Raw genomic sequence first — 19,983 nt, 5'->3', positions numbered from 1 at the left:
GTGAAATGTGTACCTTCAACACATTCCTCACAGGTTCCTGAGCCATGTGGCTTGTCCATGGTTTCCTTGAAAATGGACAATGCTCATGTGCTCCTTGAAATCTAAGCAGTGCTCCCAAGCATTCCAAAGTACCAAAGGGCTGTGTACATTCCAAAGTACCCAAAGGGCTGTGTCCCCTGTGTGGATTTGAATTCACATGCTGGCCCAAGCTTTGTAACCGTGGCCAAATGTAATTAAATTCTGGACCACAGAATTATCTGAGCCCAGAGAGGCAATGAAACCTAAAGGTTTTAATTCTTCTCTTGCTACACAATCAGGCATCACAGTGTGTCTTGTAAAATCAGCCGCTGTTTTTACTTATACCCAAAGGCAAAATCAAGCCTTTCATAGTTAATTAAATTCATTTTAGAGGCTTTTTAATACAAGTAATATATGCAGCTTCTTTGTACTGCAAAATGAAAAGAATGCATTTTGTTGATCTCTGGGTGGGTCTCTGCTAATTAGGCTTTACCAACTTGATTGGGTTGTGTGGTTTTTTTCTCCTTTAATCTTTTTTAATGTCAGGTTCTATTGTGAGATTATTTTTGGTCTTGCTTATATTGCATGTGATATCTTCAGAGAAACTCAAAATTATGTTTCTTGCCCTACATTTTTTTTTCTTTTCCCTCCACTTGTTAAGCAGCCTTTTTCATGGTCTTTGAAAAGAGATTAGTATGTCCTTTTCATTTTTGTAAATACTGGTTCATCAGCCTTAGTGAGAAAATTAGTATAGCTCTGTAAGTAGTATTTGGTAGGCAAATTGCTGCCTGAACGCCATTGATTTTTCAATAGCCTAACTGAAATTAGGTTCATAAATCCAGATTTAAGAAGCAAAAGCAGAAATGTATGAGAAATCATCCTCTCCTAACAGTTCTCCCACTGGACTGGTAGGCAGATGTAAAATGTGTAAAAATGCTTCTTAAAATGAGCTAACTTCTCCTTAGCTGCCCAAGAGAGGATTCAGGGTCCTACCTTAGATATGCAGATTTACAACTTTTGACTAGTGCTGTTTATTTTCCTCACCAGAATGACAGCTTTTGTCTTTTAAAAAAGCAAAGAAAGCTAAGTGCATATAGTCCAGGCAATTTTTACCTTCTCCATGTAAGAGTCCCTGGAAAGAAGTGCTGAAATATGAAAACATGCCAACTATTGTGAGGGTTTAATTAACGAATTTTCCCTGTTAATTCAATCTGTACTTCACTTCTGTGCAGTTTCCTTAGCCACACAAACTTTCTTTTTTAAACTTTCATTTTAAAACACAAATTTACCATATTTTCAGTCGTAAGGTGGGTTCCTTGTCCAGGATAACTGTGGAACTGGTTTGCTCTGCTGTCCTGAATCTCTGTGAGGAAACACTTCTTTATATGAATGGTTTGCCCAGTTAATCTTTTTAGAACTTGATTCCTTTATATACTGTGGGGATGACCTACTCTTTGTCCAGCTGTGGTGCCCACTGAACATCCTCTGGTCCCATTTTCTATCAGATCTCTTTATGGGATAATGCCATGAGGCTTCCTGGAAATTCCTTATTATAAAAAATGGTGGTAACACTTATTCCTTCTCATCTCTGGGTTGTCTCAGTGCAGGCTGTGCATAGTGCTAACAGCTGGCTGAGGTAGCTGGCTATTTTCACAGCCTGTTGCACCTGAAACTTCCTCATGTGGTTATAATTGAGTTGTTTCTTTAGCACCAAAAGGCCCCATGGGCATGGTGCCCATACTGGGGGGGTCTTTCAGGTTAAGATGTTGGGGGAAACATGAAGCATCTCTTCCCTAGTGACTGGATAAGTTCTTGACAGCCACTTACCACTACATCATTACCTCAGTGAAGTTCCCTGTATGAAAATGGAGTTTTCTCCTGCTCATCTCTCTGCCAGCAGCACTGGCTGGGGGTGTCTGAGTGTGTGCCATGCCCACTTGAAGTTTGGTACCACTTTAAAACAAGGACAAGTAATTGACAGCTCTGGGGAGAGTGATAATGGGAACCCTGCCTGCAGCACCTCATGAAGGTGAATATTTAATCCTATGCACACAGTGCTTTTAACCAGGACCCCAAATCTGCACTGATTTTGCCAGGTTACATACTGATCTACAGCAGACTTGCAGAACAAAATTTTACAGCCCTCTTGGGTGTCATTCATTTTCATCACTATTGTGCTTATTAAAATGCAGTTTGCAGTGGTCTTGTTCATGAATTAGAAATATGATGGTTGTGTTGTATTGGGATTTAATTAGCAGCTGGATAAGTGACTGCTGTATCTGAAGTTACAGAGTTTAGTGGTGTTTCTTCTGTGATATCCATGATATATGCAGAGAAGCTAAAAAATATGATTTATTTAAGCTTTTCACCTGCAAGTCTAAGAGCAGTATCTCCTGGCATAGTCTGTAGTATAGAGCATAACTGCTTAAATGGATTTTTGAATGACTAGATAAAAGTGCTTTCATTGTTCTTTGTATATCTCAATTAGAGTGCAGTCAGAGAATTAAAAGACTGTGAGAATCTCAGTAGCTCTCAGTTGAAGTGAGGTGAAATAGCCTCATGTCTTTTCTCCCCTTTTCGCTGACAATTTGTAAACAAGAACTTTGGGAGCTGAGAATTCATCTGAATCTTGAAGAAGCTGGGTGTCTGGTGTCTTGAAAGGGAAGCTAAGTAAATTCAAAGACACTTAAATTGCTACAGGGCCGTGATAGTTTCACTGTCATTACTGGAACAGAGATCTGTGTTATTTTAACTCTTTACTGGAGATGAGGATGCAGACATTCTGGCCACAAGATGCTGTATCATTATCACACTCACTTGTAGCTTCAAAGTGAGTCTGAGGTTGACCAGGCTGAAGTTGGTGAAAGCATCTTCCAGACCCCCAGAAGGGATATCCTTTAGTCTGTGAATGAAGAGCAGCTTTTGGCAGGAGTATAGGAAAAGCTGGACTTGTTTGGTCTCACTGGACCCGCCCTATAAATAGAGGGGCATCTTCCCTTTTTTCCATGCTAACCAGCCAGCAGTATTTGCAAGAAGAAATTTCCTAATTAGAGCTTTTTAAATTAAAATGTGGATATTTGTATTACAGCAGCTTAAAAGAAGCAATTATGGACAGCAAATCCATAAAAGTGATCTCTGTCAAGGGGGGCTGTAAAGCAAGGTCTTGCAAAGAGTGTTTATTGATCAGGAAGACTGATTGGAAGGCTGGAAGCTGTGACCTAATGGTAGCATGAGGATGAAAGTAGTAAGAAAAATGAACTATAGATAAAGTATGCATTTCTTAATTAAATTTGAGGGGAAAAAAATCTTCCTGAGTCTTAGCTTTCCCAGACTCCACAGTCTGTTCCAGAGGAGACAAGGAAAAGGAGTTGTGCTCCCACCTGGATTATTTAATTGAGGCTGCTGGGAGAAAATCTTCAATTGCATCTGACTGTAGAACTGATTTTTGATTCCCTTGAGAAGCTGATTAATGTCTATGGGAAAACAGAATTAGAGAAATGTGTATTTAATACAGGAACAACTGAATGAGCATACTGGGTTTCACATATCTGTAAAATTTTATGTACGTTTTCATATTTTTAGTGACCCCAAAGTCATGTTCTACTTAAACCCAGTGTTCTAGTTGTGGGACAGTGTGCCTACTCAGTTATACTGTGGGCAGATGCTCTTTTAAAGGCTTTCTTCCAAATGAAGCTCCACTTTTCTTTTGTTTTCACTTATTTATGCCCCATTTATCTGCTTTGTAGAAGGGAAGGAAGATTTTTCTTAAGACTTGCTCTAGAAATACTGACAAGTTTTCAACTGCTTTTATCCACTTCGTTGACTGATTTAATTCAGGTGTTGAAAGCCACATGCAGGGCCAGTATCAGAGTATTTAGAAACAAAGTCCCTATGAATCTGTGCTTCATAAGATACCTTAAGGCTTTTTCTAAAGGTGTTTCTTGGTGTCTGAAAAAAAAAAATCTCATTCTAGCAGGAAGGACACTTGGTTAATTATTTTCACAGCTGATTGGAACAAATAGTTATATAGCTTTTAAATTCGGAGCAGATTCTCAAGATCCTCAATTTTACTTTCTAAATCTCTTCAGTCGTGTTTCTCTCATTCTCCTTTTTTTTCAAGCATGACAAGTATTTAACAGATTGCATGACTGGTGTGGCAGAGTGAAGATGGACTTTATTTCCATAATACAACAGAAACAAATTGTTCCCAATTCGCTCTTTTCCTTATCAGAATGCACATTTCAAGCCACCATGTCTGGCTGTGCAACACTCAAAAGGGAATTAGTTTTCGTAATGAAATTCCCAAGATGTGTTGGCATGCACAGCTGATGAAATCAAATTAAATATTGAAAGATATTTGGAGGACATTTTGGCAGGTCTTAATGTTGTAGCTTTGCAGCATCAGTTATGCTTTTTTTTTTTTTGCATTTATATTTTCTAACATATAGATCTTCTTACCTTTAGAGTATCTGTCAGTATAGTCACCAGCTGAGTGTTTGAGATACTGAACAGTTTTGCAATGAAGGGAGTTTCAAGGAAGCTCAGCACTGTTACAGATTTGAAGTAGATTGTATAATCTCTCATTTTGGTCCAGCTACTTGCCATTTTTTAATTGAGAATTGTGATTATACAAGAGGCTTAGTCTCAAAAATGTCTTGTTAGATGTTATAAATTAAAAACAAAAAAACCTCTATCAACCAAACAAAAAACCCCCCAAAAACAATGAACAAACACACACAGCTGCCAAAAACCCCAAAAAACAGCCACAAAAAAACAAAACCAAAGTGATACTTTTCCACAAGGCATCAGATGAGAAACAGCATCTGAGACAGGTACAGAGTTGCAGCCTGAAGTGATGCTTTTCTGGTTTTGATTTTCCTTGTCACAGCTTGTGGTCTTACGGTTCCTGAGCTTTGTATGAATGACATTACTGGGATTTTAAGCTGAGAGAACAGGGTGTGTGTGACATACCAGTGCTGTGAATCAGCAGAGGGCACTACGTGCCAATAAACCTGTGTGGCTGTGAATTAACATGCAGAGTGACAGTCTTGGTGAAGTGAGCATCAGTTAGTCCAAGGTTTGGATGGTTTAGCTGAGGGAATATTTGTGCTTGTTCAGGGATGCAGGGAATGCATGCCTTCTCGTATCTTCCAATGAGAGCTGACTTTATTTATAAGATGTTTATCCTGTGCTATGAAAAATGCATGGATCATTGTCACCAGGGGCTTCAGTTCACAGTACTGCATCTCACTGTGGCACTACCTGTGTACATAATGTTTAGGGGAGCATGAAGTTGTCCTGGGCCTGAAAAAGCAGGTTTTCTCCTGAGAATCCCGCTTTGCATTGAGATCCTGATATTTCCTAGCAGTCCTTTCTCAGCTAAGTAGTCACTCACTGTCACCCTCACAGGAGAAAGTGCGTGAGACCTGGTCCCTGTGCCCTCCTGAGTGCTGGGGCTGATATTCAAGGGGCTACTGATATTCACTTGTCATGTTGTGGGGTTTTTTTTCCCTGTAATAGCACATTTCTTCTATCAGCTACTTGACCTGAAATAGACCTGATGTATAAAGAAAGCTTATTTCTGCACGACTTACGCGGGTCCATCGTAACGCAGCCAAATGTTGGTTGACGTGGAACAGATGGCTGAGAAAAATCTCTCAGGAATTGTAAAGTTTGTGACAAACACTGGATTTCTCATTTCCCTGCTGGTTTATTCCTGGGATAGCTGGGTTGCACGAGTTTCCTCCCTTGAGTTTCAGCTTCTTCAGCGAGCTTTAGCCCCCACTGCAGCAACAGGCTTTGTGAGCAGCAAGTGATCCACACAGTGGCAGGTAGACCTGCAAGTGCTGATGCTGCTGTTGTGTTTTTTGAAGCATTGCAAGTAGCTTCATGAAACCATTCCCAAAATTGTATATATATAAATTTTAAAAGGATAAGAAACACTTCTGAGCATCATAGAACTGGTGTTGAAATACCATGTCAAATGATTGGAAGGAGTGGTTATTGTTGGTGGTTTTATACAGCTCTGATTTAGGTATAAAAATATTTGGAAAGGGAATGTTTCATGCATCTTGGGGCAGGCAAGTGCCTTGTTATTCTTTAGAGTTCACACACCACCAGGAGGCACAGAGAATACTATTCCCAGCAAATAAGCAAATTTTGTCTAAATATCAAAAAGGTTTTTGTGTTTGCAAAAATGCAAATTCAGCACCAGTAAAGCTGAAATGTTTTGGTTTGTTGGTGACTACTTAGAGCCATCTGTAGTCTCTCTTTGCTGCTGCTGTTTTTGTTTCTGTGTAGAGCCATGTCTGGCAGTCTCTTCTCAAACAAAATTCTGATTGACAGCTCCTGGAGTTTTGTTTGTGCAAGAAATAAGGATCAGGCCGTAGGAGATGGCTTAGGGGCTCTTGAAAGTAACTTTCACAGGAAACTCACCAACTTTGATGACTGTTTTTATTTTTTTCAGGTAGAAGTTTGTTCTTGTTCTTTGTGAGACTTACCGCCCCAGATTCCTACACAAGAGACGTACCCAAGATTTTCCTTTCGGCAGTTCAAATGCAGTGAAATAGAAGAACAGTAAAACAGAAATATGGTTTGTGTGTCTCTCAGCTGTGCACTCATGAGGAAGCACCTCTGGGAATTCATAAGACTTCAGTTAACTCAGAGGGGATAACTGGGTTAGGGTTGCCTCTGGCAGAGCAGGAAGCTCAGAACAAAATCAATAATTAGAATAACTTATTCTGGTGCTGTCCTGGTTTTCTTGAGCACAGCAGTGTGCTTGTTTCGTAAACCTAAATTTGGGAAATAGCAGTAGTACTTGAAACCAAACTGATAAGCTCTGGCTTTGGAATACTTACATGGTGCTGATACTAGTGAAGGCTCCAGAGTTCAGAAGAAAGTACAGTAAAACTGACTTCTTGAGGCCCTAGAGCCAGTTATGGAATTTTAATGTGCCCCAAATATCTGAAAGGTAATTTCCTACATGGTTCAGGTGTTATCACCTGGGACAGGAAAGCATTTGGTCTGAGAGGTTTTGCTCTTCTCACACAGCCCTTTGGCAGCCAGGTGTGAATTGATATGTGCCCCAGTATAAATTGATTCCATGTTAAGAGATTCCATAATAATACCCAAATGTTCATGCTGGGACCAAATGCCTCTGATGAAGCAAACTTGAGCCGTTCATCTCCATCTACAGGGGTGTGTTTTCCTAATTTCAGGTTTTGTTTTCTGATTCCAATATTTTCATATGGTTGAGCACAAAAGATGTAGAAATGCACTTCTGTTTCATGCAGAACGAAAAAAAAAAGACAACCTTCCATTTTCTGGGTAAACATGTGCCATAATGTCCATCCTCAAACTGGAAGTGCTAGGTTTTCAACCTTGGTACCTCTGGCACATAAAATGACTGGAGATCTACTCTGGCTGTGACAGAACTTCTGATTGAAAACTTCTAAAAATTTTGTTTTGGTATTGTAAAAACCACAATTTATCCTCAAAAGCACTGTGGAGTTAAATTGTTGTCTTGTAGCTACTTCTTGTTCATTTACCGAAGAATTAAATCCTTTCCTCTCCATTTTGCTTTCTTCCTAACTTTCACTGCCTTGGTGTTTTTGACAAGGATTCCATTAGAGTCTTCTGTACATAAAGAGTAGGTGAAAAACCAGTTTCTTCTTCACTTCCTCTAACCTGTTTGGGAGTTTTGTAAACTAATTTTCTCTTATTCATAGGTTTGATTTTTTTCCTTACTGATTTCTGAGTAACTTTCTCTTTGAATTAAAAGTCCTCAAAGCTCTTTTCAAGGTTATATATCTCATTTTGTTATTTCCAGACCAAGTTTTGAGTCTTGCAGGATCCCTTTGTGCCCTTTTATTGTCTCTTCTGGTGCTTGCAGACACCTGCAGATTTGAATAATGTGCCCTCTGTCCCTTCTTTCACAGTATTAATAAAGAGGCTAAATCAAATCAGGCCTGACATTTCTTGAGTAAGTTGTCTTTGGATACTTTCTTTAAAAAGACACAGTGTTGTTTTTGTTGCCTGGTTATAAATATTAAATCTTGGTGCAGTATGATTTTGTTAAGCCAGTGTAAATACTTCTTTTAGTGATGTATTGGTGTGGCACTACATCAAGAATCTATTAAAAGTTAGTACTTCTACTGTTCGACATTCATGCTCAGGCAATGCATGCTTAAATACATAATTTAATACAAATTTTGAAAAATCAGCTGTGGCATGCAATATAGCCTTTGTTATTTTTCTATCTTATGGACTCCAGAATGCACTGTGAAAAAACAAGTATCCGCATAATGGTAATGAGCCTTTCTTTGTGAATTTTTAAAGATATTAGGCTGCTGTCCATACAGTAGCCAGGGAATACCCATGTAAATAAAATAGATCTGCAAATGACCGATTGTCTTCCACTCTTAATTAAGCTAGAATTTTTGAACATCTAGTAGTGGAGATAGAGATACAAAAAATCTGACTTTTAAGTATGTAATGATGTAATTAGGACATTGGTATTGGTCACCCTGTCCCACTGTAATTTACAGCTAGTGGTGTTGGGCTGAAAGAATAAGTCTAATTAGTAAATGCTACAGTTTCTGCAGGGCGGGTAAGTTGAAACATATTTTTTCCCCCCAGGAAGATCTCTGAGCTGTGATTTAGTTTATAATAAAGCTTACCACAACTACTCTTGTCTGACTTTGAAAGAAAAAAACCCCAAACTGCTAAATGCAATTAACAGTTCAGTCTTTTCATGAACAATTAGGAGGAAAAAAAGTTTTATATATATATATATATCTTCAGTAGTGAATAACCAATTTTTCAACTCAAACAATGCTGTTTCATCTCATTGTTTTGGTTTGATCTTAGTGACTCTACTGCAGGGTGTTAGTTTGGTTGCCCATAAGTGCCAAATGTAAAGCTTTGAAGGTAAAGTATCAGTTCTGCACATCTGACTTGCTAATTCAGCTGTGTATGACACCTGAATTGCACATGCAGAACAACAGGAATGAGAGAATAACCACCTAGAGCTGGTTTCCCAGGATCATGTTCAGGTAACCTTTGAGTGTCTCTGAGGATGGAAGACTCCACAACTTCTCTGGACAATCAGTGCCCACGCTCAGGTGCCCTCACAGTGAAAAAGCATTTCCCGATGTTCAGAAGGAACCTCCTGTGTTTCAGCTTGTCCCTGTTGCCTCTTGTCCTGTGTCCTGCACACACAGCCACGACCTGTCAGAAACTGTCACATGGATTGATTAAATCTGTGCTTTTTTTGAACACTTAACCTTTTGGTGCAGCTTCCCACACATGGAAGCTGTGATTATGGTCGTCTTTAGGGGTTTTTAATGATGTTTTTGGGTTGTTTTCATCTTGCAGGGTAAATCTTACCCCTTTAAAGGGCCATTCCCTCCTATGTGGAATCCATTGGCCTACCTGGACTACAACAACCTGTGGAGGACCATGGATGAAATGGGAAAGGAGGTATGGCATGAGGCATTGCAGCTGACTGTCTCAGCTGAGCTTGGCTTCATGAGGGGCAGAGGGAAGGGATTAGGATGCAGACAGGTAAAGCTGCTCTGGCTTGAACAAACCCACTGCTGGCAAGAGCAGCCACACATTTTGGTACACACTGATGGCCAGAGCCACATCTGCGAGTGGCATCCTGGCAAGCTCTTCTGAGTCCTGTGCTGCTGAGGCTGTCTGCACTCATCCCTTCATTTTTCTGTTTATGGGAATGTCAAGATTTATGCCTTAGTTTTTTTAGCACTTTTCCTGATGATTTGGTAGGTAATATTTTAAGAGGCTTGCAGACCACAAACATTTGCTCTTTTCTACCCTCAAATTCAACTTGTCTGTTCTAGTTTGTGACCAGTTTTCCATTGAATGAGCTACAAAATTTGAGAAGGGGTTGCTCTTGTATCAATAAATGTGAGAGATATGGAATAACTTAGAGACAGTCCTTAACTCTAAACTACTTCTCTATTTTTTCAATCTTAAAAAAAAAGAAGAATGCTAAAACAAGCTAACAAACAACCCCCCTCCCCCAAAAGCATTCTCTATTAAGCTCACTGTGTTACCTGCCAGAGATTTGCAGGCTGAATTAGCATTTAAAGACAAGATTATTTGTATTTCTTGGTCACTCATTCACTTGCTGATAAATGCTTTTCTTCATGTCTCCTTAGATTCCCAATGAAGCTCCATGGAAGGCTCCACGTGCAGAAGAATGGGACAAAATGACTATGCAAGATTTCATAGATAAAATATGCTGGACAAAGTAAGAAACTTTTTAATATGAAATATAATGGCTTATATTTATATACTTTAGGGTTCCAAATAAGCATTACTGCTTTTCAAACAGATATAACTGTCACTAAAATACAGCCCTTTTAAAGAAAAGGGATGAGAAAGTCCTGTCATAATGGACCATGACACTTGTCAGCACACTCAGTAGATTCTCTTATATTCCCCTAACTTTTTAGACTAAAATAAAGGAAAATATTTTAGTGAAAGGTTACTTCCTGCTCTTTACTGTATTTTAGCCTTTAAGAGAAAAATGTTATGGTTACAGCAGGTTTTTGAATCAAACTCTTGATGGAACAATACACATTTATTCTGTGCTGGACTAGCTGATTTGACCAAAGTGCTATAAAGATAACATTTGTCTTGCAGTAACACTAAATCACTTTAGCACTCATCATTTTATTGTTTAGCTGTTGCACTATGTACCACCCAGGGAAACTGAAAATGTGTCCTGTTTTTATGTATACATCAAAGTAATTTTTCTTTACTTGCCATTCAACAGCAGTTTGATTGTTTTTCTTCTCCTTGAAGGGGGAAAAAACCAGCGCCCATTAATCCTGGTTGCTGTAGAGCAGATTGATTTCTCCTGCAACCTCTTCAGAATTGCTGAGCACCTGACACGTGGCTGCCACGAGCTGGAGCTTGGTGAAGAAGCCTGTTAGTGCCCACTAAAGCTGGTGCTGTCATTGACATTTTTATGGGTCATTTTTATGGCTTCAGGCAGTCTCTAGAGAGCAGCATGGCCTTTGCTGTTTGTGTTGAGCCTGTTGGAGTGAGTCCAGAGGAGGCCACAAAGATGATCCAAGGGCTGGAGCACCTCTGCTATGAAGACAGGATGAAAGAGCTGGGGTTTTTTCAGCCTGGAGAAGAGATGGCTACAGGGAGGCTTTAGAGCACCTTCCAGTGCCTAAAGGGGCTACAAAAGAGCTGGAGAGGGACTGTGAACAAGGACATTAGGAATAGGATAAGGGGGAATGGCTTTACACTGAAAGAGGGAAGGGTTGGATTAAATAATAGGAATAGCTTTTTTACCTCAAGGGTGGTGAGGCACTGGCAAAGGTTGCCCAGAGAAGCTGTGGATGGCCCATCCCTGGAAGTGTTCAAGGGCAGGCTGGATGGAGCTTTGAAGCCACCTGGTCTAGTGGAAGGTATCTCTGCCCATGACAGGGAGGTTGGAACTGGAAGTGATAAAGGACATGTTAAGGTCTTTCACCATTCTATAGTTCTAAGATTGTTAATGGACAACAGCCTCTTGTCCAAAAACTTGGAATCTTCTGGTTCATAGTTTTGCTTTAACGAGAGTGACAATGGCACAGAAGCATATGGAAAGCCTTTCTCATTTGCACCGTGGTCCATATTCAGTAAAACCAGATGGAAATGTGTGCAGACAGCTGTGCTGGCTGTCTGAGCCTCGGACAGGGTGAGGAGCTGTCCAAGTGACCAAAACACCACACACCAGTGGTCACTCAATCTCCAATAGCTCATGTGACTACAGTCACGTTTTTTTCCAACTCTGATAGAATAGGACTTGACATTTTACCTGAATATTGGTATAACTTGGAAGATGCTTTTCAGATTTTATATGTGCATCTCGGCTTGATTTGCTTGGTTTGTTCAAGATTTAGGTAACATACTGCAGAAACTTCCCACCCAGGAAGGTAATGATCCAGAAGGGCAATCTTCTACTGTTTCCTCTTATCCAACAGGCTGTACAGGTTTGCTTTTGGCTAGAACTGTGTGCTGGAAATATCCTGAGTGCTCTTGGTTGAAATCATACTGCCATATCTAGATAAAGCATCAGGAACTGAAAAGCAATGGGAGAAGGTGGCAGAAACCAGTAGAATGTAACCACCTTCTAATAGCATATGCTTATAAAATGTTAATAAATACATGTATATTAGGCAAAATCTCTTAGAGAGTTGATCATATTTTACAGTATGTATTTATACCGATGAAAAACTTACAAAAAAATTCTCAAAATATTTTCAGAAAATGGATCAGCTTTGTACTTGAGTGGGACTTTGCATTTTTAGACAAGAAAGAAGATGCCTTTCTCTATGTAGATCTAGAGCTCTTTGAAATAGCATGTTAGAGTTACTTTTTTTTTTTTTTTGAAAGTTTGAAGACTGAAAAATATAAAGAAGCAACCAGAAGTGGATTCTGTACTGTCTTTGATGTCTTGCATATGAAGTATCTATAGAATCTTCATCCCTATCTGTTACAGTGCACTTAAACTGAGCACCTCCTGGTCCTGTCCATGTCTCTTTAAATTCCTCCTCAGAATGAAGGCAGAGGGAAGTATTTACTTTTAGCAGGAGGAATATTTCCCTGAGCCTTAATTAACTCTGTTTTAGTGTACCACAAAACCTTGTACAGGCTTATACAGTAATTTACAGTAGAGCTGCTATGAAAGCACAGGTTACAGGACATGAAGCAGTGATCCCTTTTCAATTTTCTGCTTCTGTGTTCATTGCCACTGGATACCAGGGCACTGTTTAAATTACTGAGTTGAGCTACCAAAAGTATCCTGTCCTTTCCTTTCCTTTCCTTTTTCTTGACAGACTCTGGCATGAATGCTGGCTCTTCTGCTATGGCTTCTGACTTACATTTCTTTCCTTGTGTTCCAGCTGCAAAACTCTCCCTGAGCAGAGGATTGGGCAGTGAATGGATGCTGACTAATCCATAGATTTTAGATAATTAGCTTAGAAAAGACCCCTAACTTTTTTTTGTGACAGGTGTTGAATAATCTCTATGCTGTATTCTTGAGGGGACAGGCACTCAGCAGGGGCAGACAGAGATGCATATCTGGTTTGTAACCCAGGAACTGGGTACAGGGTGGTTTTGGAGTCCAGTGAAGACAGGAGGGCTTGCTCTCCTTAATCCTGAGGCTAGGATGACAAGCTAACTTTGCATTAATAGCATAAAGTGATATAATCTTGGGCTTTTGTGTCTCCCAATGCCCTAATTTTTGTGGAATACAGGAGTGTTTCATTAATATTTTTTTTCAGGATTACTTGAAAAATGTTGCATAAAAGCAGTTGATAATTCCTTACTTCAGCTGAAATTAAGGAATCCTTTGCCCGCACCATGAAAGAAAAGGTTGCCAAAGAGAGCCTCCTGCCTACTCAAGAACAATCCTGTCAGCGTTATTCTGTTTTTAAATTAGCTAACTTTCTTGTCTTTGTTGCAGAGCTGCCAAGAGTTTTGCAACTCTGTTTGTGAATGTGGATGTCACCTCTGAACCCCACGAGATCTCTGCCCTCTGGTTTTTGTGGTATGTGAAGCAGTGTGGGGGCACAGCGAGGATATTCTCAACGACCAACGGGGGACAGGTACTGTCAGCCATCACCTCCTGCAGCTCTTGGCATGCCCTGCTTTAACTTCATTCTTTTGCTGGTTTATTTTAGTTCAGAGGGCCAACTGAGACATCCATGACTTTTGATCCAGTAGCATGCTGATAACTAGCTTTATTCATTTAGTCTTTAATCTGGATCTTGCCAAACTAGTGTTGAAATCTGCTCCCATGCTGAAGGCATTGCCCCCAGGGATCAGTAGATTTGTATCTGGCTTTCTTTTGGATACAGATTGAACACGTGCTTTGCTTATCCACTTTGAAAAGAGAAAATTTTACTTATGCTTATTTCTGTCACAAGGCTGAAGCCATCCTTAGCACTGCAGAATCACTTAATGGAGATGACAATGTCAGCTGTGAGTTAATACTGAAAATGTAATCCAGAGCTGGGTTCCTAAGATGCACATTTCCAAGCATTAACACCATTAAAATTTTAAAATCAGTCTCAAGAAAATGAACACCTCTGCTCAAATATGGTATTGTTCTGAAATGTTTGCAATCTGGTATATTAGAGCTGCTTCTGCATTGAAGAAAGTAAAGACTCCCTTAATGGTCTTCTACTTGAGAAGTGCAAATTTCACTAATTGTATTAGAGATGGGTATATTTTTAGAAATGCTAATTATTTAATCATAAATAAAAATGCAAATCCATTAACCATATTAAAATGCATAAATATGCATAGATAAGCAATTACTGTAGGTAATTTAAGTTAAATACAATTAAATATTATTTGAATTCTGTACTATGTTAGAGATGATTTGAGTTTAAGTTGGGTTGGATTATGTACTGCAGCAGACATTTTTGATGTGAACTATGTTACTTCTTACACCTTGTTATTTATTATGAAGATCAGGTTTCCTACTTCTGATAGACAGAGCTCTGCAGGGATGAGTGAACTCAGAGAAAGGTTTGAAAGTTTAAGCACTTTTCAGAAGTCCTGCTGATTCACAAGGCCTGTGAAATCTTTCTGGAGATCACATTTGGAGAAGGGATTTTCTTATGAGGTTACTATTACTTTTAGTTTTGACTAGAGTTCAAATGGTGGGCAAATAGGGGAAGTATTTGAGAAGCTCACAGAAGGAGAAAGTAAAATGGGTCCATTTCCAGGTGAGACTGCCAAAATTCCCAAAAATGTTCTGATAACGATGGAAGAAGGGGGTTTGTTTTGAATGCCAAGAGAAATGCTGGTCCTGATGCACGCTCCGCAAGCACTGCTCTGCTGAGCTGTTGTTTTTGTGTTTCAGGAGAGGAAGTTTGTTGGGGGCTCTGGGCAGATCAGTGAGAAGATCATGGAGCGCCTGGGGGGGCGGGTGAGGCTGAGGAAGCCGGTCGTGCGCATCGACCAGTCGGGGGACGGTGTCATCGTGGAAACCCTAGACCATGAGTTATACGAGGTAATGGCACGTCCAGTAAGAAGTCATTAATGGTGGGATGGGTGGCTACACAACTTTTAGCTTTTCCTTTTTGACTTCTCCAAAATCCTGTACAAAAGTGCAGCAGAGATTGAAGTGACCATGGCAAACAGTCACATGTTCTCATTGTCCTGAAGTAACTGCAATGTAGGAGCCTTAAAGTGATGCCTAAAAGCAAAGCGTGTAATCAAACTTTTCCTTTGCTGGAATCTCTTCTTTGTGTTCAGTTACCTTCTGAATTAGAGGATAATTGTAAGGTGTAAAATGTAACTTAGCAATAAACTTTGAGTGAAAAAACCTGCAGACTTTGCTTCCAAGTTGTAACAGGGCAGTCCAGATGGAAGGGAGACCAGTGGACTCTTAGAGCACAGTGATTTCTTTTATACACCAGGGGAAAGGGCAGCTGCCCATCATTTGAACAGATGGCTATTTATGTAACGCTTGTTTGTTGTTTAATGAGCAGGATTTTGTGAGGATTTAGTTTTGCAATTCTTCTGCTAAATGCCAAAATTGCTTCACAAGATACACCCTGCAGCCTCCCCAGATGTCTGCCAAGGCCATTTCAGCAGTATACTTAGGCTGAAGTAGGGGAGAATGTATTTGGCTTACGGATAATTTCTTTTCCAGGGCAAATACGTGATCAGTGCCATTCCCCCAGCTCTTGGTTTGAAGATTCATTTCAACCCACCTTTACCCCCAATGAGAAACCAGCTCATCAACAGAATCCCCATGGGCTCAGTCATCAAGTGCATCGTGTACTACAAGGAAACTTTCTGGAGGAAGAAGGGTATTGCATTTTAATTGAAAGGAATAGTAGTGACAGAAAGAGGGAAGAGAGTACATGGCAACAGAGCAGACTCTTTGTTCACAGGATGCTAAACCTTAGCAGGAGACTTCATGTGCTTCTATGCCATTTTTGCCTTCCCCTGTGAGAGAAGCTTGAGAGATTGGTTGGGAGGAGAGGGTGGATGAGGGAATAAGAAAAGAGCGTAGTCATGAAGGGAGAATTCATGCCTGTTGCTTATTGCCTTGGTTGTTCTCTGTTGTCCTCTCCTTGAGTGCCACCTGGGTGTGAGATGAGTCTCACTTGTATGGGGATGTAAAGGTGCAGGTGATGTGGGATGGAAATGTCTGCAAAAGTTCTGCTTTCTGGATGGACTGGGCAGCAGTAATTGAAGGTGTCTTCACACAAACATCCCCAGCTGGGCTAGTCATCCTGGGTTCCTCTTACGTGCTGAATGCTTCCATCATGACTCCTCAGCTCTCTCTTGGAATTTACTGAATCCAAGGTGAACTGCAATGTAGTAACACCCACTTCTCATTCTTGGCTATATGAGCCCACATCTGTTTGCCCACAAATGTCATCCACCCCCATCTCTGTTAATGAACTTAAGGGTTTGGATCCTGTCATGTTCTGGCTATTGTTTTTGGGATGGATCAGCAGGAGGTGACTGAATATTTCACAACTTCTTGGAAACTCCTGTGTTTTGATACATGGATCATGACTGCTTTTCCACCTTGTTCTTACCAGGGTATTGTGGTACCATGATCATTGAAGATGAGGATGCTGCAATTGGTCTGACACTTGATGACACTAAGCCTGATGGCAGCTTTCCTGCCATAATAGGGTAAGGGACAAAGAAAGTGTCTAGTTAATGCTTTTTATTTTGTCTTAGAGGCAACAATTAAAATGGAAAACCTGATACTTTTGAAAGGAGATACTTTAAAATAATTAAAGGTTGAGTTTCTCAGTGTATGGTGATGCTCTATGTTTGTTTGACTTCAAAATTTTCCTCTATGATTTTATTGCTAATTTAAAAAATGAAATTCTCTCTTTCTAATTTTTATCACTGTTATCTTTTGCCTTTTTGTGTGGCAAAGTACAAACTTGGAGAAAAAGAAAGGAAAGAGAAGAGAAGAGAAAAGAGGGTGGTAGCAGAAATGAAAAGTTTTCTCCCAAGTATTCCACTTCTTTAAATGAAAATTTGTTTTCTAGAATTAAGTTTTATTTTGTTCTGGGTTTTTTTTAGCAATCAGAGAGTACGATCACTCTTAGAAGTTTTATTAAAAAATAATTTCCAGCTCAATCCCAGGCTTCACGTCATTGCTATATGCCTGCACCCAAGGCTGTATAAAATTAAAGTAATTGGGAAACAGCTCATGCAAATATTCTAACATGAATTTCAGAGTGGTTCCTTTCTAAATGAGTCCTGCAAGCAGCAGGTAGAGCATTATGCAGAGAGGTGAAATGGATATTTTTATTAGAGACCCTAAAGCTATTACTGTGAATCACGGCATCTCATCATAAGTTACTGGCATTTTAAATAATGCAGGACATGTAGCAGCATAATGGGAGTAAATTGTTTGTGGTCTTACAGCTTCATTCTTGCTCGAAAGTGCAGAAGACTGACGGGTCTCACGAAAGAAGAAAGGTAAGTACAAACCCTGGAGATCTGTGTGAAATTCAAGTCAAAATTTTCTTATAAATGACCAGAGCAGGAAAGAAATGCCCTGATTTGAAAGAAGTTGTCTGTAACCTTGTGCCAATAGGTAGACATGTCACTTTAAGCAGGAAGATGTCTTGGTTTTGGATGAAGGCCCCACAGAATTCTCACAACCTGGTGGCAGATGTGGTATCCCTTTGGAAACTCTCTGGTCCTGGTTCTTATTTTCCCTCAGGGCTGCTTTGTTTATGTGACTCTTGCTAAAGAGCAGCTCTAAGCTGCTGAATATGAAAATAGTGTAGACATTCTGCTGGAAAGGGCCAAGGACCTGCCCCCCATTGCTGCCTCCCTGGCTTTCTGCAGGTGCCCTGAGCTCTTGGAGAGCTAGTCAGAAGGGAAAGGCTTGGCCTCTGTGTTTGATTTTATCTTTATTTTCTGTTCACCCTGGAGGGAAGTCTGTAACTTAGTGCAACTTTAATCTGTAGCTGCCATGAGCAAGCTTCAGCATCACGAAGGGATCAGAAAGCTGCCTCCATCTCTGCACCCTCAGTGTGGGGAAAAAAATGCCCTTCAGGCACAGATGGACGTCATTTTACTGTCTTCTTGAAACAAATCTCTGCATAGAGTAGTGCTCTTTGGTATATTACTAAAATAGAATTTATAAAGTAATGATTTTTTATTTTCCATCACGCTGGTTCACTGTATCTGATCAAATCAAACCTGCAACTAGAAAGTGTGGACTATGAGGAAAACCTTGGTTTGACAGGGAGAAAATACATTTGATTTTAAACTGTGATAAAAGGAATACGGTGCCCAAGTAAATATTTTTACAGTAATAGCTGGTCTAACTAGAGAAGATGTAGTCATCTCAAATAGTCTGGCAGTCTGTGGATAATGGTTCTAAATGGAACTGTTTATGTCCCAGTCTTTTCAAATGACAGCCTGGTACCACAGAGCCCTTTTAATTTTGGCAGGAATGGACAAGCACTGAGGCTTTGAGATAGAGGTCCAGCAGGTGCCAGATGATAAAAGTCATGCAGGAGTTCTGAAACCCAGTGTGCTCAGCATTTTGAGTCATCCTAAACACCAAATGGTGTCTTACATTGTGTGAATATCCTTGATACAACTGAGCATTTGCAGTCTTTGAGAACAGCTTTTCTTTCTATGAAATTAGGGTCTGTCCTGGCTGTTTGCAAGGCACCGTCCTTTTCCCTGGGCACTAAAAGCACTGGCACAATTATCTGACTCTGTTGAATTTTGAACTCTTGTCTTTTGAGGAATAAACCCTAGACTAGGACTTTGCTTTGGTAAAGAATAGTTATGAAATATGCCCAGGTTTGTACCTGCTGGCTGTACCCTGGTGCAGGGGTGCTTCTGGCTCCCGTAGTCTTGGCCACAGCCAGAAAAGGCAGGAACCTTCTGGGCTTGCACTGCAGCTCCTGTCCTCCCCAAGAGCACAAGTCTCCTTCCAGTGGAATTTGAGGTCCAGGAGAAGGCAGAACACGAACACAGCCCTTCTCCCAGTGTACGCTCAGGGTGCAGCAAGTTTGTATAATTTAGATGGGGGCTGTGCTGTTGCAGGGAGGGATCTCTTTGAGCACAACTTCTTGTGACTCCCTGCAGAGGGTGTATCTTGCTGTGCTCACCTACCAACACAAGCTGAGCTTGTGCTGAGGACAGGGTAAGGGTTTTGGTAATCCTTGGATATGAAGAGTAGGATGTAGAGTCTGTGGCAGATATCCTAAATCATGACTTGGAAGTTGTGGGAGAGGATGGAAATCTTTTTACAGCTAAGCCAGACTGAAGGGAATAAAAATCACTGCTGCCTTCCAGCTGGTCTTCCCAGGCCAGGTGCCAATAGTGAGATTGTGCCCTGCCTTTCAGAGCTGTGCAGTGAAGGCCATGGCATCACACACTGCTGTGGAGTAAGAGACCAGGAAAAGAGCTGAGTGTCTGCATGTGCACTTCTTCCACACTGGACACAGTGTGACTCAACAGGACCCTACCTTGGTAGCTCTGGGCATAACATTCCTCTTATTTAGTGCTTATAGCAATTTCACAGCTGAGCCCAAAGCCAAGAAGGATTTTACTCACTGCATATGCCATATTTTACTCACTGTATATTCTGTATGTTCCATGTTAGCATTAACTACAAGTCCATTAAAACAAATTTATTTAAACTGCTCTAGGACAAAAAGTGTAGATCTTGCAGAGAGACCAGCACAGATGCAAAGATTGCTCTTATTAGGGGTGATGACCTCAGTGATTGATTTCTGTTGCTACAATTCAATCTTTTAGAAACTTTTGGTTTTGCTTTTGTTTGCTCATTTGGGTTTTGTTTTTCTTGTCAAATAATACCCTATTACCGGTGAATAATTCCTTCCAATGTCGACACTTCTTAACAGTCTGAAGATGCCCTTGACCTGAAGCTTAATATTTTCCTTTGCACAGCTCTCT

At 40.3% G+C, this 19,983-nt stretch overlaps 1 protein-coding gene across 1 annotated transcript in view; it reads left to right on the top strand.

Annotated features, from left to right (window-relative positions):
- LOC104686235 (amine oxidase [flavin-containing] B-like) overlaps window positions 1-19,983 on the top strand; it is a 53,385-nt gene that overhangs the window by 23,139 nt on the left and 10,263 nt on the right. Inside the window, exons 4-10 of the mRNA XM_039552469.1 lie at window positions 9,394-9,498; window positions 10,200-10,291; window positions 13,508-13,649; window positions 14,915-15,064; window positions 15,710-15,869; window positions 16,614-16,710; window positions 17,461-17,514. Coding sequence (XP_039408403.1) covers window positions 9,394-9,498; window positions 10,200-10,291; window positions 13,508-13,649; window positions 14,915-15,064; window positions 15,710-15,869; window positions 16,614-16,710; window positions 17,461-17,514 — 800 coding nt within the window. The remainder of the gene's footprint in view (window positions 1-9,393; window positions 9,499-10,199; window positions 10,292-13,507; window positions 13,650-14,914; window positions 15,065-15,709; window positions 15,870-16,613; window positions 16,711-17,460; window positions 17,515-19,983) is intronic.

This window comes from Corvus cornix, chromosome 1, assembly GCF_000738735.6.
Source record: "Corvus cornix cornix isolate S_Up_H32 chromosome 1, ASM73873v5, whole genome shotgun sequence".
NCBI classification, from domain to species: Eukaryota; Metazoa; Chordata; class Aves; order Passeriformes; family Corvidae; genus Corvus; species Corvus cornix.
Note: the sequence above shows the minus strand (reverse complement) of the source record. Positions and strands in the feature narration are given on the sequence as shown.